The sequence below is a fragment of the Moschus berezovskii genome, chromosome 23 (genome assembly GCF_049115385.1).
Source record: "Moschus berezovskii isolate FMDL1 chromosome 23, NW_MosBer_1.0, whole genome shotgun sequence".
NCBI classification, from domain to species: domain Eukaryota; kingdom Metazoa; phylum Chordata; class Mammalia; order Artiodactyla; family Moschidae; genus Moschus; species Moschus berezovskii.
The window spans coordinates 23994415-24020721 of NC_142482.1; the positions used below are offsets into that span (position 1 = coordinate 23994415).

Consider the following 26307-nt stretch of genomic DNA (forward strand, 5'->3'; position numbering starts at 1 on the left):
CCTGTGCCTGTGAAACCATGCACCTCAGACTGGGACTTGAACGCATGTGCCGGGATTGAACCCAGCCAAAACCCTGATTGGGATTTGAACCCATGGCCTTTCAGTTAGAATCACTCACTTGGCGTCTGGACTTAACTGAGGCTCAGGTTCTTTGTGTCTCAGTGTAGAAGGAATTCAGCAAGAGGCAAAGTGATAGGCAAGAAGTAGATTTATTAATATAGGATGCTTGTGAGAGAGATGCAGGCAGACGAGTGAGGGAGCTCTGCCTCGAAGGTTAAGTGGGCTGCAATAATATAGTCAAGGGAAAGTGAGGGAGGGGGAAAAGACTGCCTTCTTTGAGTAGAGTCAGTCTTGTATCACTCACTCCTCCTTCATATTGGGCGGGAGAGTGTCTGACCCTGTGAGGTCAAACTGAGATTATCATGATGCTTACTCAGATCAATAGGAGTTGTAACATTTTTCTTCTACCTCATGACCTGGTGCATATCTTGTGCTTTTATGTTTAGCTTTATAGTTAAGCATGCCTGCTTTGTTACACAACATTCTTTCTGATAACTTTCTTGAGTGATCATTAACTCACAGTGGTCTCCCTAGGTTTCCCTTTCTATCTGTAGTCCCCTACTGGGACCCCTACAGCTACCTGTATAACTATCCTATTCTGTCCCTACCACTTTCAGTAATCACAGCATATTGCCTCAACATTGTGAAAATGCTGCAGGAAGCGGTAAATTGACAAGAAATATTCAGTTTGGTGATGGTATGATTGGTTGTCTAATAAACTCTTTAATAAACTATTTCAGTGGTTTCATTTAGCAGTCTTTGCTAAATGACACTTGGTTAAGTGCTGGGTACTGAAATGAGTAAGATTAAGGTCTGTCCACCAGGAGGTCACTGTTTCAAATATATACGTCTCTTGAGATTCTGACTTGTTCTCCTAGACAGGTGCATAAGAATTTTAGAGTAAGAGGGAGGCAGTAGCAGAAATAGTGGTTAAGAAGCATGTCATTTGCAAAAGCTTTCTCAGGTGGGTCTTGCCATCTCATCTAGGTTGAAAACTATGCTAGAGTGAGGAGATGTGTTCCTGGTTTGTGGATGGGGCCTATGGGGATAAGAAAAGGAAGGTTTGTTAAAGCTCTCAGGGCAGATGCATTGTAAGTCAACAGGAGATAATTAAAATGATTGCCAAGTACAGTGAGGACTCAGGTGAGAGTAGACAGCCTGATCCACTGACACCTTGCATAGTTCTTCAACTGTGATGTACCTAGGTGGAAGAAGAAGCATCAGGGGATTATGTATATTAATCTTTTAGTATTCTTAAGAGATCAGAATTCCATCTGTTGACCCTTAGCTTCCCCACAAAGTTATGAAGAAGTAAGGTGTGGGAGTTGCTGGAAAATGGGTTTGGAATTCCAAATCCAAATACAGCCTAATTTGTAAACTGTACAGTAGTTATGGATCTGTTGTTACTGTGTAGGACCAGAAGTGCTGTGTCTTCTTTCCTAATAATCAAGAGAATGAGTATTGCTTACATCTACTTTCTGCTTCTCACTGTTAAATGAACATAACAGGTGGCAAGAGTCTGGGTATGTTAATATAGTTTTAAAAAGACTGCAGATAAAATAAGAACTATTGGTTAAGAGTGTATAAAGCAGAGAATAGGGCAGATTTTATTCTAAAAGAATTTGTTAAAACTCCTTGCTGCTGCTGCTGCTAAGTCACTTCAGTCATGTCTGACTCTGTGTGACCCCATAGACGGCAGCCCACCAGGCTTCCCCACCCCTGGGGTTCTCCAAGCAAGAACACTGGAGTGGGTTGCCATTTCCTCCAGTGCATGAAAGTGAAAAGTGAAAGTGAAGTCGCTCAGTTGTGTACAACTCCTAGTGACCCCATGGACTGCAGCCTACCATACTCCTCCATCCATGGGATTTTCCAGGCAAGAGAACTGGAGTGGGGTGCCTGAAGGTCAAATTAAACAGGTGTCCAAAAGCTCCAAGTGATATTTTTTGTTTGAGCACATGGGTCTCTTCCTATCTCATGTTTGTCTGCAGAAGATTCCATGGACCTTTACTCATTAGGAACATTTTCAAAACATGGTGTAAACAAAATGCTAACAGTGACCAAAAGGACTTGTTATAATAATTAAACGCTGTAAAAATGGTAACAGGTATCACTAGCGTACTTATAAGTATTAGGCACTGTTCCAGATACTTGTTTGTGTTAACCTGCCTCCTGTTCATAATACCCTGTAAGGTGGGTACTGTGACCGTACCTATTTTTTGCAAATGTGGAAATGGAGGCCCTGGATGATTCGGTATCTCTCACCCAAGATCCCAGAGCAGCCTGGCTTGCCAGCTGCTGCCGAGTAGCTGCCTGTCTGTGTGATGATTTGTAGTATAAAGGACTACAGAGGACAGAGTTTTGCACACTTAAAAAGAATAAAATCACATATATTTCTTAATGCTTTTGCTACTACCTAATTATTTTTCTGCCAATTTCCAGGTTTTCCACTGAGGTGCTAAATTTTGGTTTGTACTTTGTTTCTTGAGCCAACTTTTGAGGAAAGAGAAGATAATGTCAGGTTGTGGGTCGAACACTGGAGCTAGTTGTTAAAGCCATTAGGGTGGATGCATGATAGGAAGTTCTGCTCTCTAGAGGATACTGTTAATGTCCGCAACCGCCTGCTGCCTCTTCCTCCACTATTCTTCTCCTAGGTGGGTCACAGTTGAAGGTGTTAATGGATCAGGCTGTCTGCTCTCACCTGGGTCTTCACTGTACTTGACAATCACTTTCATTATCTTATCTTGACTTGCAATGCATCTGCCCTGACAGCCTTAACAAGATGGGCAGCTGACTGGTCACCTCAAGTGAGAGTCTTACAAGATTGGATTTAAAAGATTTTTTAGAAGACATTTTTCTCTATTTCTCCTATAAATTAGGTTTTCTGTTGTTATTCTCTTAAAAGGCCTGGACATCCCTACTTGTGACCTGTTTGGGAGCCTTACAATGTACATACCTATTTAGCTAGGGTTTGTGGGGGGTTTTTGTTTGGGGGAAGGGGAGTTTGGCCAGTCCCACTGCATAGTCGACGGAAGTTCAGGTGTTGGTAGAGAGCTGGCTTGTCTGTTTCTTTCTAGGCAGGAGAGGAGAACTGACACCTGCTACTCGGTAAGGGTAATGGCAAGAAATGGACTTGTTTTTAAATATTCTGACATTCTAATCTAATAGAGAGGGCCCTCCTCATACAGAACACTTTCTGAACTCTGTGGAGGCTCATATTGAGAGATGAACAGCAGCCCGTACGCACAAAAAGCGATAGTTTATGAGAGAAGTTGGCAAACTATAACCCACAGGCCAGATTGGCCCATCACCTGTTTTTATATGTTCCACGAGCTAAGAGTGATTTTAAATGAAAAAGATCAAGAGAACAGTAATTTTACAACATGTGTAAATTATATGAAATTCAAATTCCAGTGTTCTTAAATACATTTTTAATGGAACACAGCCATGCTCATTCATTTATGTATTGCCTGTTGCTGTTTCTGCATTTTAACAACAGAATTGGGTAGTTACTACGGAGACCCAGTGGTCCCTTGCAGAGAAGGTTCGTCAGCCCCCGTTTTACAGAGCCCTTTGTCAGACATTTTTCTGGGACTGTCCTGACAGTGTGCAACATAGGCAGGGCACATAGTCTCTTCCTTATTCTCCAGATGAGGAAAAGATATGAATGGTGACCTCCCTTGAGTCACATGACAGGGCTAGAAGTCAGCTCTGGGCCTTTTTTAATTATCCATAATGCTGAAAATTTTTTCCCCTGTTTTTCTCTACTACATATTAATATACACAAGAGATGATTTTGTTGTAACCAAAAGAAAATATACAGAAAAAGTGAGAACTGTACTAACCGGAATGTTAGTGAAGACTTCTAATGAATAAAGCCTCATTTCCAAGTGCTGGCTGGATTTTCCTTTAATATAACAGTGATTCCCAAAATAGAAATTTGAGAGCATTCTTATCTGTGGTTAAATTAATTTGGTTAAACAAAGAGATTTCTGTTGTTTCCTTGGAAACTGGTTCCTGGTCATAGCCTAGCTTCCCCAGGCATTTAAAAAATAAAATGGTGGTGCATTTTAACAGATTTCCTTGCTCAACTGCCTTTGGGTCTTTGAACGTGCATAGGGCTTCATTGGCTGCTAGTCTTGATTCCTGTCTGACAAAGCAGTCCCTTGGAAAATTAATATCACTGCCACCGAGTGGCTGAACTTTTGTCTATTTTTACCAATTAAATTTCTAATTATTGCTCAGTTAAGCTAGTTTTCTCTTTTCAGACTATGCCTACTTGAAGACCAGATAGTGTGCAAAACCAGCTGACTTATTCTAGTAGAACATTTAGAAAATATTACCTATTAAAAAATATTTTATGACTTCCTGCTGGGCTGGTTTTAAGTGAAATATGGTGAGGAGATTTATTTACAGTTCTCTCTGTATGTGTCTTTCCCTTCCCTTTTCTCTAATGAAGCTTGGAGCATCAGGCCATTTATCAGATATAATTATACAACAGATGGAGCTTTTCTGATATATAATAGTCTCAAAGTGGGAAATTCTTTCCCATAATGAAGAATGCTGAAAATTTAAATGTCTCTTTTGATTTTAATTTAAAGGTATTTTTTTCCAGTGCGTTTATTTATCTTGAAGCTGATTCTATAAAACATGCTGTTTTTATTAGGGCTGTGTTCTAAAAAGATTGATACTTTGCAGTACAGTATGATAATGTACAGTTTTATGCTATATTGAATTGAATGGTTGTAATTCACTAGGACTCAATGTATGGAGTCATTAAGTGAATCCTGGTCAAAATGCAGGAAGATTTGAGCAGTTCAGCAGTGTTTTCTTATGGAAATTATTTCTATCCCACAATGTTAGCTGGATCAGACCTTGTTCAGGCACTTTAGTGTCATCTGGCTGTTTTTGTAGTCTAAAAATGAGTCAAAATTAAAGCAAAACCAGGACTTTTAAATTGCTTATTTGCTGGCCACTTTGTTGTCTTCTTAAGTTTTAATTTTATTTTTTTAATATACAAGTAAAGCAAAGACAGGTTTATATAGAATAGAAGGTGAAAATACTCTTAATACCTTCACACCTTCTCCTTGCCTCAAACTCTTTGAAGAGTATATTTATTTACACTGTGTATTTATTTTGGATTATATATTATTTTTATATGCAGTTGTATACATTTGTACGTAAATACAAGGTTTTCTTTATACAAATGAGAACGTACTATATATATGATTTTGTAACTTGCTTTCTTACTTAACAATATAGTAAGAAATCTTTCCAGGTCAGCCCAATTCTTCTCAAATTGCTATGTAGTATTCTCTATTATTATTTCCTCTTTTTTTTCCAGACTGTTTCTAATATTTTACTATTATAAACCAGGTGATGTAAGGTTTCTTGTAGATATTATTTATCAGGTTAAGAAACTTATTTGTAGTGTACTAATTTTTTTAAACTCAGAAATATTGAATTTTATAAAATGCTTTTTCAGATGATCATATAGATTTCTCCTTTAATATGTAATCCCTCAATTGAATAAACTTCCAGTGTTAAACCACCTTTGCATTCCTTGGATAAACTCTCTTAGGTCTTTCAGTACTGATGAATTCAAATGCTAATTTTATTTTAGATTTTGTACGTTTTTAATAAGTGAGTTAATTTTGTGTATGTGTGTGCTTATATATGGTGGGCATGCTATTCTTGTCTAGTTTAGGTATTAGTTGCATTAATCTCACAGAAAGTTTTTCATCTTTTCTTGTGCCATAACACAAGCTTTTTGTCTTATGTTCTGGCATTATGTATCTATTCTTTGAAAACTTAAAGAACTTATTCATAAAACTGATTGGCTTGGTATGTGATATTTTACTATTTATATTTCTGACCTCATTTAAAAGTCAGTTTTGGCAGCATTATTATAAAAATACCTATTTCCTTTACATTTTTTAAATTTATTGGAGGGAAGTTATACATATTGTTCTTACTTTAAAATTTTCTTCTATTAAAGGTGCTCTTAACTTTAGGTATTCACAATTTAAATCTTTTTCTTAATTGCACTCATGCTGTTTATATTTCCTAATGTGTCTTTGTTTGTGTTCCTCTAGTGTTAGCTCAGTGGAGAAATATTAAAGATCTCGGAAGTTGTCATTGCCACCATTGTGTTTTCATAGGACTACAGCCATAGTCTTTATTTTTTAAATATTTATTTTTTTCTTTGGCTTCACCAGGTCTTAATTGCAGCATGTGGGATCTAGTTTTCTGACCAGGGATTGAACCCAGGGCCCCTGCTTTGGGAGCACAGTCTTAACCATGGACCACCAGGGAAAGCCCAGCCATAATCTTTAGATTGTTCTTGCTTCTAATCTTGTCCTAGTCCATAAACTTGTCAGATGAATCTCTTATTGATATTATGTTAAAAAGGGAATTATTTCACTGACTCATCACTGCCTAAATTTGATCATCCAGATTCTTAATCTTATATCAGAAATCCTTCCCCCATATAATCTGGAACCTCATTGTATTTGACCCCCCTGCCTTTCCCAGCGGTGATATTAGCTCTGAACTGAAACCAGATTCTTATTGTCCCCCAAAGACACCATGGCAGCACATATTGCCGTTTTTATTCATGCTTGTGGAAGCCTACCTCAGAACTCTTTCATCCACACTTGCTTCCTCCAAGGAATCCCTAACTTCTTCCCTTAACATGTTAATGACGTATTGTGGTGGTCACCTCATTGACATGAGAATGTCATCTCTGTACCAGTTTAGAGGCTAAACTCAAAATTAGCAGACTTGATTTTATTCTGCTTTGCTCTTCCCTATAACACCCAGCAAGGCAATATTCAGAAATGATTTAAATATTTAGAAAAGTTTATTATTTTTTTTATTTTTGAGAAGATTCATATGCTTGTGTGTTTTGATGTACTAAAGAGGGGCTTTGTATTGCCTGAACTGGATTTTGAGCAGCTATGTAATACTCTTTTTATTATTTTCTGTGCCATTCAGTAACCTCAAGATGAAGTAACTCAGGAAGGCAGTTTTCCTCCCTAATTTTGAAATTTGGTTTTCTTGTTGTGGTGACAGGTCATCTCTTTTAACAGAGCTTTTAGAATAATGAGACTTGTCTTTTTTGTTGTTTTTAACTGTGCTAATAGCCCCCTGCTTGTTGTGAAACAGCAAGTTTTGCCGATAGGTATTTCTTTTATCACCTGAATTTCCCCCTTCAAACTTCCCCTTTGCAAGAGATAGTAGCACACTTTCAGTTCAGTTCAGTTCAGTTGTGTCCAACACTTTGCCACCCCACGAATCACAGCACGCCAGGCCTCCCTGTCCATCACCAACTCCCGGAGTTCACTCAAACTCACCTCCATCGAGTCGGTGATGCCATCCAGCCATCTCATTCTCTGTCGTCCCCTTCTCCTCCCGCCCCCAATCCCTCCCAGCATCAGAGTCTTTTCCAGTGAGTCAACTCTTCGCATGAGGTGGCCAAAGTATTGGAGTTTCAGCTTTAGCATCAGTCCTTCCAGTCTTTCAAGGATTCCTTAAGAAGCCCACAAATCTGAAAGGTTAGTTTCCCATAAAGGTTTCCTCAGGCACTTAATGAGATTATACAGTTATTGATATTCATACTAGGTTTTGAAGTAGCATCATCTCTGCCCCCTCTTTGCAAATGCAGATTTTTTAATGTTCTTATTAAATGAAATGCTCTATACTTGGCTGTGAAAGTAAAGGTCACCGTGAACAACCACACTTCACATAACTTTAGCCCTTTGCAGCTGTCACACTGTTTTTATTTTGTGTAGATATAGGTAATACGTGACACTGTGCTGATTTTAAATTAAATCTAAGTTTTATTATGACAGGCGTGTTTGGCTAGGGAAAAATACCATATTATTATAGGGGCATCTATCTGCGTGTTATTTTAAACTTAAGTGAATATATTTTGATGGTGTTTGTGAACTCTCTGAAAATTCAGAGTTGCCCATGCCAAAAAATGACTGCATATAACTTTACATTTTGTGTTCATATGTTATGTTACTTCATAAAACATTTCACTTTTTGATCTGTCAAAAGGGTAATTCTTTAGATTTAATAAACAATAGGATGCCATGTTGGTAAGGAATTTTTAAAATTCCAGAATACCAGTATAAACACTTCTTTACATAATTCAGATTATGACATTTTCAACTATTGTTTGCAAAGAAAGGTCCTATTAGTAAGACCTGCTAGTGTTTATTTCTACAAAACAAAGAAGTTTGACTCCGGTTCCTTTTGATCATTGTCACATTTGCCAGCTGTGGTACAGCTACTGATAGGAGAGACTCAGCACGAGTCAGGGAAGAGGGGTACCTATATTCAAGATTCTTTTTACATGCCCATGGGACAATACCTGTGGCCTGAGTAGACGTATTTTTCTATTTTTTCTGAAGCCGCTTACGGAGAACATGCACAAGTCACTTTTCTGAAGATGGCAGTGCATTCTTTCATTTGCAGACACAGGACAAGATTGATGAAAACACTCTGGGTAGCTAAATTATGTCAAAAAACAAAAGCTCTTGTAATGCTGAGTGGTTTCTTCATTAATGTTATGAGATTCATGCTCACGTTGATGGTATAATGCAAATGTAGAAATCTGAGTTGGGCCTTAGTTAAGCCTGTAAATAGTCAGAACTGAAGTCTAAATTGGAGAAGTGACAGCTCCTGATTTCATATCCATATTAAGTATGCTTTGTCACAGAAACAAAAGTGTCAAAAAATAGAACTGACTTCAATCACCAGGTGATGTTCTGACCTCTCAAAAAAGGATTCTTTCTAGTGGTGTCTTAAGAATTTCAGTGTTCATTTCTCTTGGACCTTATCACAGTTTGGAGTATTGGTGGTCAGTGTGTGTGAGTATCTTAATACATGGGATGCTCTTTCTTGGTTATAAGGGCTCTAGGTAAGAGATCACATTGGAAAACTGAAATCAAACATTTAACTGCTTGCTCAGAACCTTTGAGTTACATGAAACATGGTTTTACTCTTCCTACATAAGTAGCAGAAATAGAATGTCCTGGGTTGAAGTTATAATTGTAGAGTTTATTCTACTATTCCTTGCCTTCATGGATTCATGGGTCAGGAGACTCAGTGTTGTTAACATGTTGTTTCAAAATAAATGGATTGATTTGCAGATATTGAAGAATCCTTGCATACCTGGGATAAAGCCCACTTGGTCATGATGTCTGATCTTTTTAATGTGTTTTTAGATTCTGATTGCTAGAATTTTGTTAAGGATTTTTGCATCTATGTGTATCAGTGATATTGGCCTGTAGTTCTCTTTTTTTGTGGCATCTTTGTCAGGTTTTGGTATTAGGGTGATGTTGGCCTCATAGAATGAGTTTGGAAGTTTACCATCCTCTGCAATTTTCTGGAAGAGTTTGAGTACGATAGATGTTAGCTCTTCTCTAAATTTTTGGTAGAATTCAGCTGTGAAGCCGTCTGGACCTGGGCTTTTGTTTGCTGGAAGATTTCTGATTACAGTTTCAATTTCCGTGCTTGTGATGGGTCTGTTAAGATTTTTTATTTCTTCCTGGTTCAGTTTTGGAAAGTTGTACTTTTCTACGAATTTGTCCATTTCTTCCAAGTTGTCCATTTTATTGGCATATAGTTGCTGATAGTAGTCTCTTATGATCCTTTGTATTTCTGTGTTGTCTGTTGTGATCTCTCCCTTTTCATTTCTAATTTTATCGATTTGGTTTTTCTCCCTTTGTTTCTTGATGAGTCTGGCTAGTGGTTTGTCAATTTTATTTACCCTCTCAAAGAACCAGCTTTTGGCTTTTTTGATTTTTGTTATGGTCTCTTTTGTTTCTTTTGCATTTATTTATGCCCTAATTTTTAAGATTTCTTTCCTTCTACTAACCCTGAGGTTCTTCATTTCTTCCTTTTCTAGTTGCTTTAGGTGTAGAGTTTGGTTATTTAAAATGTTGGCTTTTTTCTTGTTTCTTGAGGTGTGCCTGTATTGCTATGAACCTTCCCCTTAGCACTGCTTTTACAGTGTCCCACAGGTTTTGGGTTGCTGTGTTTTCATTTTCATTCATTTCTGTGCATATTTTGATTTCTTTTTTGATTTCTTCTATGATTTGTTCGTTATTCAGCAGTGTGTTGTTCAGCCTCCATATGTTGGAATTTTTAATAGTTTTTCTCCTGTAATTGAGATCTAGTCTTACTGCACTGTGGTCAAAAAAGATGCTTGGAATGATTTAAATTTTTTCGAATTTACCAAGGCTAGATTTATGGCCCAGGATGTGATCTATCCTGGAGAAGGTTCCGTGTGTGCTTGAGAAGAAGGTGAAATTCATTGTTTGGGGTGAAATGTCCTATAGATATCTATTAGGTCTAACTGGTCTATTGTATCATTTAACGTTTGTGTTTCCTTGTTAATTTTCTGTTTAGTTGATCTATCCATAGGTGTGAGTGGGGTATTAAAGTCTCCCACTATTATTGTGTTATTGTTGATTTCCCCTTTCATACATGTTAGCATCTGCCTTACATATTGTGGTGCTCCTATGTTGGGTGCATATATATTATAATTGTTATATCTTCTTGGATTGATCCTTTGATCATTATGTAGTGTCCTTCTTTGTCTCTTTTCACAGCCTTTGTCTTAAAGTCTATTTTATCTGATATGAGTATTGCTACTCCTGCTTTATTTTGGTCTCTATTTGCGTGGAATGTCTTTTTCCAGCCCTTCACTTTCAGTCTGTGTGTGTCCCTCATTTTGAGGTGGGTCTCTTGTAGACACATATATGGAGTCTTGTTTTTGTGTCCATTCAGCCAGTCTTTGTCTTTTGGTTGGGGCGTTCAACCCATTTATGTTTAAGGTGATTTTTGATAAGTATGATAACTGAACTGACTGATGATCCTGTTGCCATTTACTTTATTGTTTTGGGTTCGAGTTTATACACTCATTCTGTGTTTCAAGATTCAGTATAAACCCAGCAGTGTACTTTCTCTGTCTGTGTGTGTAGCTAAATTGACAAACTGATGCTAAAATTTTTGTAGAACTGCAAAGGACCTAGAGTAGCCTCCAGGGGTGGTGGTTTTATAACCCGACAATATAACACCAAAATATTTAATAGTTATTTAAATATTAATGCTTTGTTGAGAATACGCAAACCTTTGACTGTTATTTGTACTAGTGCATTGATTGGGCTTTGCAAGACTAGAGTAAGTCAGTTGGCATGTGAACAAAGCGTGGAGAACTTGCAAATTATATTAACCCATTTTGTTCTATACCAGTGGTTCTCAAAGTGTGGTCCAAGGACCTGTAGAGGTACCTAGGACCCATTAATGATGTCCACGAGGCCCTCCCCTTTCCAAGTATATATCTGTGTGAGGGCGGTGTTTCTTCATATGTTTCAGATGAGTGATGCCTTGTAATAGATTGAATGCAAATGTGAAAACCTAGGTTTCTTCCTTTAAGCAAGGCTGCTCTCATTTTTTAGAAATGTGTATTTTTCATAAAAACATGTTTTATGTTTATGTGTAATTATTTTGTGAATTTTAAAGGAAAATTTACAATTATTTTTTCAGTTTTAATTTCAAATAAGGTAAGCATCAGTAGCTATAACCCACATAAACAAAAGGCCTTTCATGTTTTAAGTGTAAAAAGATCCTAAGATGCAAATGTTTAAGAACTACCATGTTAGATTAAAACATGTAAATATGGTGAAAGTCAACTGTTTATTGATGGTTCAGTTTCCCTTCTGAATAGCTGTGTATGTGTGATAATTGATTTTGGCCTGAATCATTTGCATTCATTAGTGAAAAACATATTGAACAGCTAATATGCTAGAGTATCAAGATGCATAAAACTTTGCCACTAAAAAAAAGCTCATGCCATTAAGGCCATTGCTGGGGTCAAGAGAGCATTTTTTCTAGAACATATCCCACAGACCCCGTAGGGATGTCCATGCATGCTCCTGTACGAGTGTCTTTGAGTGCTGTGCAAATGCAAAGTATTCCTGATTTCATTTTGCTTGTCATGGTGTTCCCTGGGGAAGGTGATGTGGGAGAATTTTAAATTTTATTTCTATTGTGCAAATAGGCTAATAAGCACACTTACGTAAACATGTATACATAGAATATTTGCAACACTGCCCAGCTACAATTATTTGAGAGAGTGGGGGTGGAGTGATAATGAAATTTTGTTGAGAGGCCTTTTATGAACGGAACAGGGAGCTACCATAGCAGCTTCTTACCCACTTTGGAAATCCCCTGCTCATGAATGTCTAATTCAGATCCAAATGGTATGAGAGATCACGCAGTGAGTTAGGGTTAGAACTTCTGAGAGATTAACACTTAGATTCTATAACAAGTTTTGTAAATGTTTTAATTTGGAAATTTCATTTGGAGAAGTGGGAGGGCTATTATCTGGGCTGAGGATTTTCTGTAAACTTAGATTCCCACTTGTTATATCTTTATGTATCCTTGTTTTTAATCGATGGTGCTTTTCAAACTCAATTATGTAGACAGATTAGGTGTGTCCTTTCTGATTAAAACAGTTCAAGAATTGCCGGTTTAGGGTAAAGCGGGATCGGGTTTTCTTTTCTGAAGAGATGGCTTATTTTCTTGTACATCTTGATCTGTCCCTAATATTCATGTTTTACGATTTACTCTTTTAAGTCTCCATGTGTGTTTTGAAGGCTTTTATAAAAGAAATGTTTTATTGCTGAAGGAATATACATTCTTTGGATATTTTAAAAAGATTTCTGCATTCTTAACAATATGGCCACATCAGAAGACAGTGTTGAGTTTATTTCACTATCTCCATTGCATAGATTTTTTTAAGTGGCTCATCAAAAAAAAAAAACAGTCCATAAGATATGAATCTCTAGAGTGGGTAGAGAATTATAGCTCTTGAATTCTATTGTCTGAAATCACCTTTTGAACAGCAAGCCTGGGAAAGTGAGATGTTGCAAAGGTAAACAATGTCCAGATTATGACAGAGTGGAATTGACAAGCTGGTTAAAAAAGGATGATGCATTTCTAATTAGCCCACAGTGCCTTTAGTTAGAAATTAATTAGATACTGTTATGTAAATGTCATGTTAATTAAGCAGGAATATTGAAGTGTTATAAATCTACAAAAAGAATGGCTATTTTTGTGTTTTAATGTTTTGCAGTTACCGTGAAAGAGCTGATAGCAGAATATTTGATTATTGAGCTTCTGGCAATTTTTAACTGACTGACTCCTTGACAGACCATTATTCCTAATTGATGTGGTTTAGCATGGGGTATAACTGCAGCCAGTGAGGACTAGTGGAATCAGGAGCCAAAAATAACCACTTATCACAGCTGTTTTAATAAGACCTTTCTTGAAAATTGTTGATCTCTATTCAAGGTTAAGGAGAAGTACTGTTTTTCTGTATTTGCTCAGCCTTGGATTTTTGAGTGCCTGAGATGATGGGCCAGCATACATGCGGCTTGTGTTCTGGGCTTTTCCCTGAGTCATAGTCTACAGTCAGTCAGTGGGATTGACTGCTCCATGGGAAGCGCAGTGTTTTTTGACATGCCCAGTAACTCTACAGGAGGCTGAAAAAGAAAATTTAAGATTCCTGCCACTTCTGCTTGAAATGTGAAAGTTGATAGTTGACAGGATACCTTTATTCAGTCCTTCTGGTTTTGCAGGTTACAAATGAAGTTAATATGCAGATTTGACCCGTCTTTTACTTTACACTGCTGAAATCAGTACAGTCTCCTGAAGAAAATCCACTGCCCTATTGCATTAGGCTATAAAGATTTCTGGTTGTTGGGAATACAGTTGAAGAATTTCATTTCATAGCTCTCATGTGGAATTGCAAATGCGATCCATGGTGCTGCATTATGTATGACACTTTTGATACAAGAATAGAAGCATCCCTAGAAGACAAGATAGAGCATTCAGACTTAGTCACGAGCCACAAGCTACCACAGACATTATTTACATGCAAATTCCAGACTCTGAATTGTGGAAACTTAGGAAAAAGTTCTGAATATAATATCAAGTGAAAAATGATAGTATTAAGTATCTTCAGATAATGAAGAAAATTGAAAAAGTTCACATTTAATTTTGCTTTAGCAAAAGAAAGCAGAAAACACTCATGGTGATGGGCTAAAAAGTTCAGGTGAGTTAATCTTGATATTGTCTGATTTTATTTTTAATATTTAACAACCCAAAACTCATTGTTCCGAATTCACTTGCTATGAATATAGGATAGAGGGTAATGGTGTGAACTGTCTTGTGCTTGCTGCTGCTACTGCTAAGTCACTTCAGTCATGTCTGACTCTGTGTGACCCCCTAGACGGAAGCCCACCAGCCTCCCCCGTCCCTGGGATTCTCCAGGCAAGAACACTGGAGTGGGTTGCCATTTCCTTCTCCAGTGTGTGAAAGTGAAAAAGTGAAGTTGCTCAGTCATGTCCGACCCTTAGCGATCCCACGGACTGCAGCCTCCCAGGCTGCTCCATCCATGGGATTTTCTAGGCAAGAGTACTGGAGTGGCTTGCCATTGCCTTCTCCGGTCCTGTGCTTAGAAATGCATTTATTTTCCCAACCTTCCACTCTTGATCCCAATACACACAGCATCTCTAGGTTTACCTGTAGAACCCAGGCCTGAAAAGGTTTCTTCGTTTTGCTCAAGTGTTAGCTCTGCCCATCCTGCTGCTTGGAAGGAAGAGGCCAAAAATAGGAACAGAATTTATAATGATTTATGAGACCATATGCCAGCCACCCTCGCAGACATTAGCCAGCTCCATTCCCTTACGGAACAGATGCCCTGAGTTTGACCCTTACCATCAACTCTCAAAATTACTTTGTTTGCCATACCCACATGAGACTAATGCTGTATTTTTATTGTTGTGGACCAAAACCTGGAAAGGGTCCCTGTGAGTATCCCTTAATTTCCTGAATTCAGTGTAACAGAATTGACTTGCAGTTAATTGTGTAAGAGTGGATATTGTAACCTCCTGTGGTTACTCCTTTTATTTGAAAGTATAGGAATTTTATATGACAGCACACTTAGTGTAGAATATATGTGCATTGCTCATATGCATCTGTTCTGGATTTTAAAGACTTTCATAGGTTATAGTCTGCCAGACCGAACTTAATTCCAAGCTCTGTGTTTATAATATTGTCCAGTTATCAAAGCAGGGATATATTATCACTGCCGGTTACTCTTGCTGTCAATTTGTTTTGACTCGACTATGGTTCTATTTGTGCGTTACTGTAATGTAGTGAATACATTGGGTTGGGTTGTTAGTTTAACAAGCTCTCTGGAGAACACTTTCATGATGATACATGTTGAGATATGCTAGGTAGCCTTAAACTTATTTGTGTATTTTCCAAAACGTACAGAAATTCATTCATTAGGAATTTTCAAAAGGATAAACCTTCAACCTACAGATGAGGTAAAGATTGCATTTGTAAACATGGGAGAGTTAATTCATGAGTCCCAGCCAAATTTCTTCAGGGATTTTGATTAAACTAGTTTCTCTCTGTTCTTAACAATTTTAGTAAATGAATTATTTCATGTCCTTTTAAACAAATATTCTGCTAGTTAAGCTGTTATTGACCCTTGTGTTTTGTGTGGCTCACTCAATGGTCTTGGCCATACATTGAGCTGGGAATTAGTGTTATCAGAGATTGGAACTAACTGGGCTGTTAATAGGTACGTTGTGCTCAGCTGGTTTAAAAATGTACATTAGTCTCTTCCTGTGCCTATGCCAGCCTGTTGCATTGAAATTTCCAGAATCAAGATCTGGGAATCTGTATTTTTAAAATGTACCCTTGAACTTTCTGGATTCCAGAAATGTTGCTGTATTTTTATTTGGTGGTGGTTGCACAAGTATATATGTGTTTAAAACCCTTTAAGGTATATACTTAAGATTTGTATACTTCATTCTAGTATTTCATTCTCTTTATGTTAAACCTCAATTAAGAAAAGTTTTTAAAAAATGTATACTTCTCTCCTGATTTGATCAAGTTGCTTGCAGTGGTCACTTACTGAACATTGTTAAGTGCCCTTTGTCCATACAGTCATGCTGCTAAGTCACTTCAGTCATGTCCAACTCTTTGTGACCCCATGGACTGTAGCCCACCAGGTTCCTCTGTCCATGGGATTCTCCAGGCAAGAATACTGGAGTGGGTTACTATTTCCTTCTCCAATACAGTCATGACCCAAGAGTAGATGACAAAGTGAGTCTTGACCCTTGGGTTCATAAAAACCTCATGGCAGAGACGGTGAAGATGCATAACATAAAGCGTTATAGTTTGTGAAGTCTTTTTTGTATAGATGATCTCATTAACTTCGTGGTTTATGGGCAATTTTACTATCCTCATGTTTTTGTTAAAAAAAAAAAAAGACAAAACCCAACCTAGATAGTATATTAAAAAGTAGAGACATTACTTTGCCAACAAAGGTCCGTCTAGTCAAGGCTATGGTTTTTCCAGTGGTGATGTATGGATGTGAGAGTTGGACTGTGAAGAAAGCTGATCACTGAAGAATTGATGCTTTTGAACTGTGGTACTGGAGAAGATTCTTGAGAGTCCCTTGGACTTCAAGGAGATCCAACCAGTCCAGTCTAAGGGAGATCAATCCTGGGTGTTCATTGGAAGGACTGATGCTAAAGCTGAAACTCCAATACTTTGGCCACCTTATGCGACGCGTTGACTCACTGGAAAAGACTCTGATGCTGGGAGGGATTGGGGGTGGGAGGAGAAGGGGACGGCAGAGAATGAGATGGCTGGATGGCATCACTGACTCGATGGACCTGAGTTTGAGTGAACTCCGGGAGTTGGTGATGGACAGGGAGGCCTGGCGTGCTGTGATTCATGGGGTGGCAAAGAGTCAGACACGACTGAGCAACTGAACTGAAGGATCACTTATCTGGGGTTACTAAGTAAAGAGTAGTTGTAGACAACCCAAAACCTATGGGACACTGTAAAAGCAGGGGAAGGTTCATAGCAATATAGGCTTACCTCAAGAAACAAGAAAAAAGTCAACTAAATAACCTAACTCTACACCTAGAGCAACTAGAAAAGGAAGAAATGAAGAACCCCAGAGTTAGTAGAAGGAAAGAAATCTTAAAAATTAAGGCAGAAATAAATGCACAAGAAACAAAAGAGACCATAGCAAAAATCAACAAAACTAAAAGCTGGTTCTTTGAGAAGATAGATAAAATTGACAGATCATTAGCCAGGGTGAAGAATCAAATCAACAAAATTAGAAATGAAAATGGAGCAATCACAACAGATAACACAGAAATACAAAGGACCATAGAGACTACTATCAGGAACTATATGCCAATAAAATGGACAACTTGGAAGAAATGGACAAATTCTTAGAAAAGTGCAACTTTCCAAAACTGAACTAGGAAGAAATAGAAAATCTTAACAGACCCATCACAAGCATGGAAATTGAAACTGTAATCAGAAATCTTCCAGCAAACAAAAGCCCAGGTCCAGACGGCTTCACAGCTGAATTCTACCAGAAATTTAGGGAAGAGCTAACACCTATCTTACTCAAACTCTTCCAGAAAATTGCAGAGGATGGTAAACTTCCAAACTCATTCTATGAGGCCACCATCACCCTAATACCAAAACCTGACAAAGATGCCACAAAAAAAGAAAACTACAGGCCAACATCACTGATGAACATAGATGCAAAAATCCTTAACAAAATTCTAGCAAACAGAATCCAACAACATATTAAAAAGATCATACATCATGACCAAGTGGACTTTATCCCAGGTATGCAAGGATTCTTCAATATCCGCGAATCAATCAATGTAATATACCACATTAATAAATTGAAAGATAAAACCATATGGTTATCTCAATAGATGCAGAGAAAGCCTTTGACAAAATTCAACATCCATTTATGATAAAAACCCTCCAGAAAGCAGGAATAGAAGGAGCATACCTCAACATAATAAAAGCTATATATGACAAACCCACAGCAAACATTATCCTCAATGTTGAAAATTTGAAATCATTTCCCCTAAAGTCAGGAACAAGACAAGGGTGCCCACCCTCACCACTACTATTCAACATAGTTTTGGAAGTTTTGGCCACAGCAATCAGAGCAGAAAAAGAAATAAAAGGAATCCAGATTGGAAAAGAAGTAAAACTGTCACTGTTTGCAGATGACGTGATCCTCTACACAGAAAACCCTAAAGACTCCACCAAAAAATTCCTAGAGCTAATCAATGAATATAGTAAAGTTGCAGGATATAAAATCAACACACAGAAATCCCTTGCATTCCTATACACTAACAGTGAGAAAACAGAAAGAGAAATTAAGGGAACAATTCCATTCACCATTGCAACTAAAAGAATAAAATACTTAGGAATATATCTACTTAAAGAAACAAAAGACCTATATATAGAAAACTATAAAATACCGATGAAAGAAATCAAAGAGGACACAAATAGATGGAGAAATATACCATGTTCATGGATTGGAAGAATCAATATAGTGAAAATGAATATACTACCCAAAGCAATCTATAAATTCAATGCAATCCCTATCAAGCTACCAACGGTATTTTTCATGGAACTAGAACAAATAATTTCACAATTTGTATGGAAATACAAAAAACCTCAAATAGCCAAAGCAATCTTGAGAAAGAAGAATGGAACTGGAGGAATCAACCTGCCTGACTTCAGGCTATACTACAAAGCCACAGTCATCAAGACAGTTTGGTCCTGACACAAAGACAGAAATATAGATCAATGGAACAAAATAGAAAGCCCAGAGATAAATCCATGCACCTATGGACACCTTATCTTTGACAAAGGAAGCAAGAATATACAATGGAGAAAAGACAATCTCTTTAACAAGTGGTGCTGGGAAAACTGGTCAACCACTTGTAAAGGAATGAAACTAGAACACTTTCTAACACCATACAAAAGATAAACTCAAAATGGATTAAAGATCTAAACGTAAGACTAGAAACTATAAAACTCCTAGAGGAAAACATAGACAAAACACTCTCTGACATAAATCACAGCAGGATTCTCTATGACCTACCTCCAAGAGTAATGGAAATAAAAGCAAAAACAAATGGGACCTAATTAAACTTGAAAGCTTTTGCACAACAAAGAAACTATAAGCAAGGTGAAAAGACAGCCTTTAGAATGGGAGAAAATAATGGCAAACGAATCTACTGACAAGAATTAATCTCAAAAATATACAAGCAACTCCTGCAGCTCAATTCCAGAAAAATAAATGACCCAATCTAAAAGTGGGCCAAAGAACTAAACAGACATTTCTCCAAAGAAGAAATACCAATGGCTAACAAACACATAAAAAGATGCTCAACATCACTCATTATCAGAGAAATGCAAATCAAAACCAGAATGAGGTACCATTTCACACCAGTCAGAATGGCTGCTATCCAAAAGTCTACAAACAATAAATGTTGGAGAGGGTGTGGAGAAAAGGGAACCCTCTTACACTGTTGGTGGGAATGCAAACTAGTACAGCCACTATGAACAGTGTGGAGATTCCTTAAAAAACTGGAAATAGAACTGCCGTATGACCCAGCAATCGCACTTCTGGGCATACACACCAAGGAAACCAGAATTGAAAGAGACACATGTACCCCAGTGTTCATCACAGCACTGTTTATAATAGCCAGGACATGGAAGCACCCTAGATGTCCATCAGCAGACGAATGGATAAGAAAGCTGTGGTACATTTGAATACATTTGAATACATTTGAGTCAATTCTAGTGAGGTGGATGAAACTGGAGCCTATTACACAGAGCGAAGTAAGTCAGAAAGGAAAACACCAATGCAGTATACTAACACATATATATGGAATTTAGAAAGATGGTAACGATAACCCTGTATGTGAGACAGCAAAAGAGACACAGATGTATAGAACAGTCTTTTGGACTCTGTGGGAGAGGGCGAGGGTGGGATGATTTGGGAGAACAGCATTGAAACATGTATAATATCGTATGTGAAACATACTGCCAGTCCAGGTTCGATGCATGAGACAGGGTGCTCGGGGCTGTTGAACTGGAATGACCCAGAGGGATGGGATGGGGAGGGAGGTGGCAGGGGCGTTCAGGATGGGAACACATGTACACCTGTGGTGGATTCATGTCAGTGTATGGCAAAACCACTACAATATTGTAAAGTAATTAGCCTCCAATTAAAATAAATAAATTTATTAAACAAACAGCTGACCAAAAAAAAAAGCAGTTGTAGGACTTAACTGCTTTTTTTTCTGAAATAAGAATTATTCATTTAACAAAAGAACAAAAACAAAAGCCAAAAAAAAGTCACACCTGGGGACAGAGGCTGTATCATTTTACGGAGCTGCAGAGCTGGTGCCCCGTGGGTTTTGAGGCTGTGGGTCTGTGCTAGTTTTCCTTGCAATGACTGTCCCTCCGTGTTGCTTACTTTGGTATCACTAGTGCTCGTTTGGGCCTCTGGGATTTTAGTATGTTAAGCTTTCTCTGCTGACTGTGACATTTGTAGAAAACTTCTCAGTTTTTCTTGCCCTCTTCTTTTGGTCTTTGTAACTTTTAATTTATTCTTGCCTCATTTTCAAATCCTTGAGAAGTATTTCCAGGTAATGCTGGCCAATGATGAATAATCCTTCCTGATTACATTTAGCATTTATTACTTGTTCCATAGTCTTTGGCACTTGATCATTTTGCATCTAGCTGTTTATTGCTGTCATGTATTATTCTTTGTATAAGTGCACACATTTTGTCTTTCTAACAAGATTATAAGCCCTTGAACATGAGACTAACCTGTGGTGGCACATCAAGGTATTTGCTAGATGCTTTGACATTAACAACATGCTTACTTGGTTTTTTCCGCCTTTTACTGTTTTCTCTCTGTGTCTCCTTACACCCACTAAGGTTTGCTGCTGTTTTGGGCCTTGGTATAGGAAAGAGTAGACTAATGATTAACTTCTTTGGTGGGCTATCTAGGATCCTAAATCCATGGATCTTGGTGGCACAAACTCTGAGCTCTCTCATTTCCTTCTTTTTTGATGACTAAGTTCAGTGATAGGAAGTCTGGTCATAGATGACATGTTGTTGTTGTTTAGTCACTAAGTCATGTCCGATTCTTTGCGACCCCAAGGACTATTGCCTGCCAGGCTCCTCTGTCCATGGAATTTTCCAGGCAAGAATACTGGAGTGAGTTGCCATTTCCTTCTCCAGGAGATCTTCCTGACCCAGGGATTGAACCCGCGTCTCCTGCATTGGCAGTTGGATTCTTTGCCGCTGCCCTAGCAGGGAAGCCCCATAGGTGATAAACAGTTATGCTAAATAATCATGTTTTCCTTCATTCTAGTCACCTGTAGAGACTTGTCAAAATACTTATGTAACATTTGCTTGTGTGTCCCATTCCTTAATGGTCATCACTATTGCCTCACCCAGTGTATGTCAAAAACCTCTGGTCTTCAAGTTTATAAGGTAACTTCCTATTTCAGAAGTAGGGTGTTAGAGTATATATCAATATCAGCTTAACAGTTTGTTTGCGGTCCTAATTCTGTAGAATGAAATGGTTGCGTTTCAAGTCTTCACCTACTGACTGACTGTGTCTCTCATACTCTTGAATTATACCTATCCATCAGCTCCCTGGGCCACGAAAATTCCATGAAGGCCCTCTTTGTGTCATATTTTTATAATTAAACTAGATATTCTTTCTTGGTTAGCAGTGCTGTCTTTAAATATTAAAATGATCCTTATTTTTTCTGATAAGTAGTTTGTTCTTTAGGGACATTCCCCGCCTACTTTAAATAAGGCCAGTTTTGCAGTAAATTCAAAGGTGAGGTGATCACTGAGATAAACCTAAGAAGGAGACTCCTGCTTAGTACTGTGTGGAAAATTCATCTCCCCAAATTATGGGTAATTTACCCATATCAGAATTCTAGTTAAAATTTTGTTCTTTACTGTCTTAATGTTATGTGAGATTTGAGTTCTTTTTTTTTTTTTAATGAAAACTATGTTATGATATAGAAAGAATATGGACCTTTAGCTGAATTGCTGAACTAAAAATTAACCCCCACCCCCCCACCATCACCATCTTCATCTTTCCCTACTGCTCCTCTTTATGCATGTTTACAGGCTGATCCCTTCCATTTTAGGTTTCTCTTTATCCAGGACAGCCTCTCTGGGAACGCAGAGGATATGAACTGACTCTTGTGCCTGCCTTTCTGTTTCTAGGTGGGCCATGCACAGATACAGCTCATGTCTCGTTAATCACACCAACCAAAAGATCCTGTGGGACAGGTACGTACATCATTCTTACCTGGATTCATTCTTACTGGAATTATTCACGGGCATTAGCTGCTGGTTTTAATGTGGTGTCCTTGTCAGGGTACTCTCTGATTTCTTCCATCATTTGTGAAGTGATGTGTTATGTGCTTAGTATTGGGAGTGGAGTGTGAGCTGAGGTCAGAGTGGTGCTCTTGGAGGTCAAATTTGGCTGAGTTAATGCTGGCAGCTAGAACCAAGAAGGTGGACATCAAAATGTACCTACTTCCTAATGTCTGAAGGATGTTATTAAGATCTAAACCATACAGAAAATGCAAATCAATGCCTAGTATAGCTTGTGGCTAATTCATGTAAGTTGCGGGCCTACTAAAAAAAAATTACTTAAATTATGTGACTGAAGGGTAAATAGAGTACAGGTAATCCGCTTAACTGCCTAGTATAGTATCTTAATAGTTTTAGAAAATCATTTCCTTTCATTCATGTTAAAGCCATGGCGTGTACTGAAATCATTCTTTTCAGATACATGGAGTATCCCAGAGATCTTTGTGCATCTGTGACATTTTTATTAAGCATGAAGTCATGAATCTTGTAGTTCTCTAAAGAGCGCTCATAATGCCTGTTGCTCCCTTACCCTGTAGCTTAATTTATTTTCAACAGTATTTGCCTTTTTAAGTAATGCTGCTTGCTATTTAAAGTATCTTAAGGATTATATTTGAAAGAGTCAAAATAATCATATTGTTTCTCTAAAGGTCAAAGTCAGAGTATTTTTCATAACTTAAAAAGTCCTTTTAACTCCCTGGTGGAAATAGCACAAACCATCTCTGTGTACAGACTTACCCTGAAACCCCAGCCCCTTTAAGTGCTCATGGTTTTGATGTTAAAAACTCAAGCAGGCCTGTCTGTGCTTGGTGTCAGAAGCGTTCAGTCTCGGCATTGCATGCTGAAGAAGTTAATTTTATTCTCTTGTTCGCAATGACCAGTTTGCGGCAGGGCTGAGATAGTCCTGACCTGCTCCATCCCTCCTGTGTCCAGTCCCCAAGCTCCGCTGGGTAGTTCCTGATTGAGACAGAATAGAACTGTGCCCTGGAGTGAGAGCGACTGTCCTGCTTTGACCAGTGGGAAGTTGAGCACCATCTTCATACCGACCCCAGCCAGAAGCCTGAAAAACTTGCAGAGCCCTTTGATTTCAGGTCCAGTGTTTCACACACATGGTATACTTTGGTCTTTGTTTTTTCCTTCCAATCTTGCCCTCAGGACAGGGCTTACTGTTAGCACTACCAAGGTGTTCAAGTCACATTACGGAATGAGTCTCGAGCCTATTGGGTCTTCCTGAGGATTTAGGAAAGAGACTGCGTGCTCAGCTTAGACACTGCAACCCTACTAGGAACCCTTCCTGAATATCTTGTATTTGTGTCCTTCATCTTCTTGGCAGATCTGTTTTATCCTTTCTGTTGTCATACTATTTTGTGTATCTAAAGATAATACCATTTATTGCATGCTAACTGCATTACCAGGCACCATTCAATATTCTTTACATGCATGCATATTTAATCTTCATAACAATTCTACATGATAGTTATTCCTCTTTTACAGTTAACAAAGACAGGCACTCAGAAATATAAATATATTTCCTGGGGTAATATTGCTGGTAAGAGAGTTAGGACTTGAATACATCCTTTAGATCCTGAAGCCTGCTTTTCAATACAAAAATATTATTGCTTATCATATTTTATTGTAATTATGCTCTTAACCAGACAGTACAGAACATATCATTGGATGAAATGTAGAGAAAGAGAAGCATAGATTTGGAACTTATAACATATAGTGACAGTTTTTAAAATAGAATTCTAGAGCAGATCTTGTTGCAAATCATGGCCTGGCTCTCTCAAAATGTGATTTTAAGTAACATCTCAATATTTGTTTACCATTTGTAAAATGAGGTGTTAAGTCTCATAAGTTGAAGAAAGAAAAGAAATGATACACATAAAGCTGGCATAGTAGATCTTCAGTAATGGCAGCTGCTCTTGTATTTTAATCTTAAACATTAAAGATTATATGTATACAGTGGCCAGTCATTAGATAGTGTTGATAGCAATCAATAGGTGTTTTAGGCAGAAAGGAGTTAGAAGTATCAGTACCAGAATACATTGCCATATCTAGTATCATTAATTGATTTTACACTGATCACATTCCTTATTGCCTGTCAGTATTGCAGTAGGAACTGAAGGTAATGTTTTAAGATCTCCTTACATGAAATGGTAAGTGAGACCCTAAGTTCTCAATCGCACATTTCCAAGTCGTCTTTAGGTAAACACATCCCTGTTAACTAGAAAAAGATTGAGAATTTCTGGCTTGGAAGAAAATTAATGCAATGTGCAGGTCATCTCCTAAAAAGCTGGAAGAAAAGTTGAGATTCCTGACTGAAGACATTAAATGTCATCAAGTTCATCTTGCTGTACTTCTCAAGTAGCCGGCCTGTGCCCCCTTCAGGCTCCTTAAGCTGGCCTGCTGTCTCAGCCTGAAGTAATGGCCCTGACTGTAGAGGACAGAGCGTTCTGATTTTCAGAGGTAAATTAAATGATTTGCTTTGAGAACCACAGGCCAACTGTCTTTGTCTCCATCTTTTTGTCTATCCTGGAATCAGCGACTTGACCATAGTGGGGATTCTGAGCATTTTCTTATAAGTACAATACTTGTTAGTGTTACATTGCTGGATTGTTCTGTATTCTTAATGGCTTGATTTTTCAAAAATAGGACGCATGCCTCTAACACTTGCTCTGGTGCTTCCAGCACAAGTGACTGCAGCTCCCAGAGCACAGGGCTTCAGGCACAGATGATAGTAAATAATTACTGTGGTGCCATTTCTTAGGAGCCATAGAGTAAACCCTTTGAATTAGATGTTACTGATCCCCTCCTAGCCAGGCTATCCATATAAGTTTGCGCTAAAGCAGCCTCCTTAATAATGAAGTGTGCTAGAAAAAGGATCCTTGGGTATAGAATAAAGTTCTTTTTTGGGGGGAAAATATATATATATATATAAAACATATATGTAAGTTCTTTGAGGTGTGCAGGCTCAGTTGCCCCGTGGCATTTGGGATTTGAGTTCCCCAACCAGGATAGAACCTGCATCTCCTGCATTGCATGGTGGATTCATGGATTCTTAACTACTGGACTACTGGAGAAGTCCCCTAGAATAAAGTTCTTTAAGTCAGTGGTCTCTGAAGAAGGGCAAATAAGGTACAGTATGTGGGGTGTGGGTAGAAAATCAGGTTTTCTCCCTTCTTTAGCTTTCCTAACTGTGACTGGCTCCTCTTCTCTTTCCCAGCTCCCTAAGTACAACCCTCAGCCCCCCTGCTCTTCTGGATGCATCTCTGTGACCCCATGAACTGTAGCCCACCAGGCTCCTCTGTCCATGGGATTCTCCAGGCAAGAATACTGGAGTGGGTTGCCATTGCCTTCTCCAGGGGATCTTCCCAACCCAGGGATCAAACCCGCGTCTCCTGCGTCTCCTGCATTGCAGGAGGATTCTTTAGCACTGAGTCACTGGGGAAACCCCTATCTTAGATGGTAGTGTGCACTTTAAAAAGGTTTGTGTACTGAAGAAGCAGGAGACGCAGGAGACGTGGGTTTGATTCCTGGGTTGGGAAGATCCCCTGGAGAAGGCAATGGCAACCCACTCCAGTATTCTTGCCTGGAGAATCCCATGGACAGAGGAGTCTGGTGGGCTACAGTTCATGGGGTCACAGAGAGTCAGACATGACTGAAGTGACTGAGCACGCATGCACACCATCTGAGATACTTGGCCATGTATCTTTTATATATTTGTATGTGGGCTTCCCATGTGGGACTAGTGGTAAAGAACCCCTCTGCCAACACAAGAGACGTAAGAAATTGGGTTCAATCCCTGAGTTGGGAAGATCCCCTGGAGGAGGGCATGGCAACCCACTCCAGCATTCTTGCCTGGAGAATCCCATGGACAGAGGAGTCTGGTGAACTACA

At 38.4% G+C, this 26307-nt stretch overlaps 1 protein-coding gene across 2 annotated transcripts in view; it reads left to right on the forward strand.

Annotated features, from left to right (window-relative positions):
• Positions 1 to 26307, forward strand: part of ZFAND3 (zinc finger AN1-type containing 3) — a 338795-nt gene that overhangs the window by 259299 nt on the left and 53189 nt on the right. The window contains exon 4 of one of the 2 annotated variants that reach the window (XM_055407255.2): positions 22258 to 22323. The exons of the other annotated variant lie outside the window; for it this stretch is intronic. Within the exon in view, the coding sequence (XP_055263230.1) occupies positions 22258 to 22323 (66 nt within the window). The remainder of the gene's footprint in view (positions 1 to 22257; positions 22324 to 26307) is intronic. 2 annotated transcript variants of the gene reach the window in all.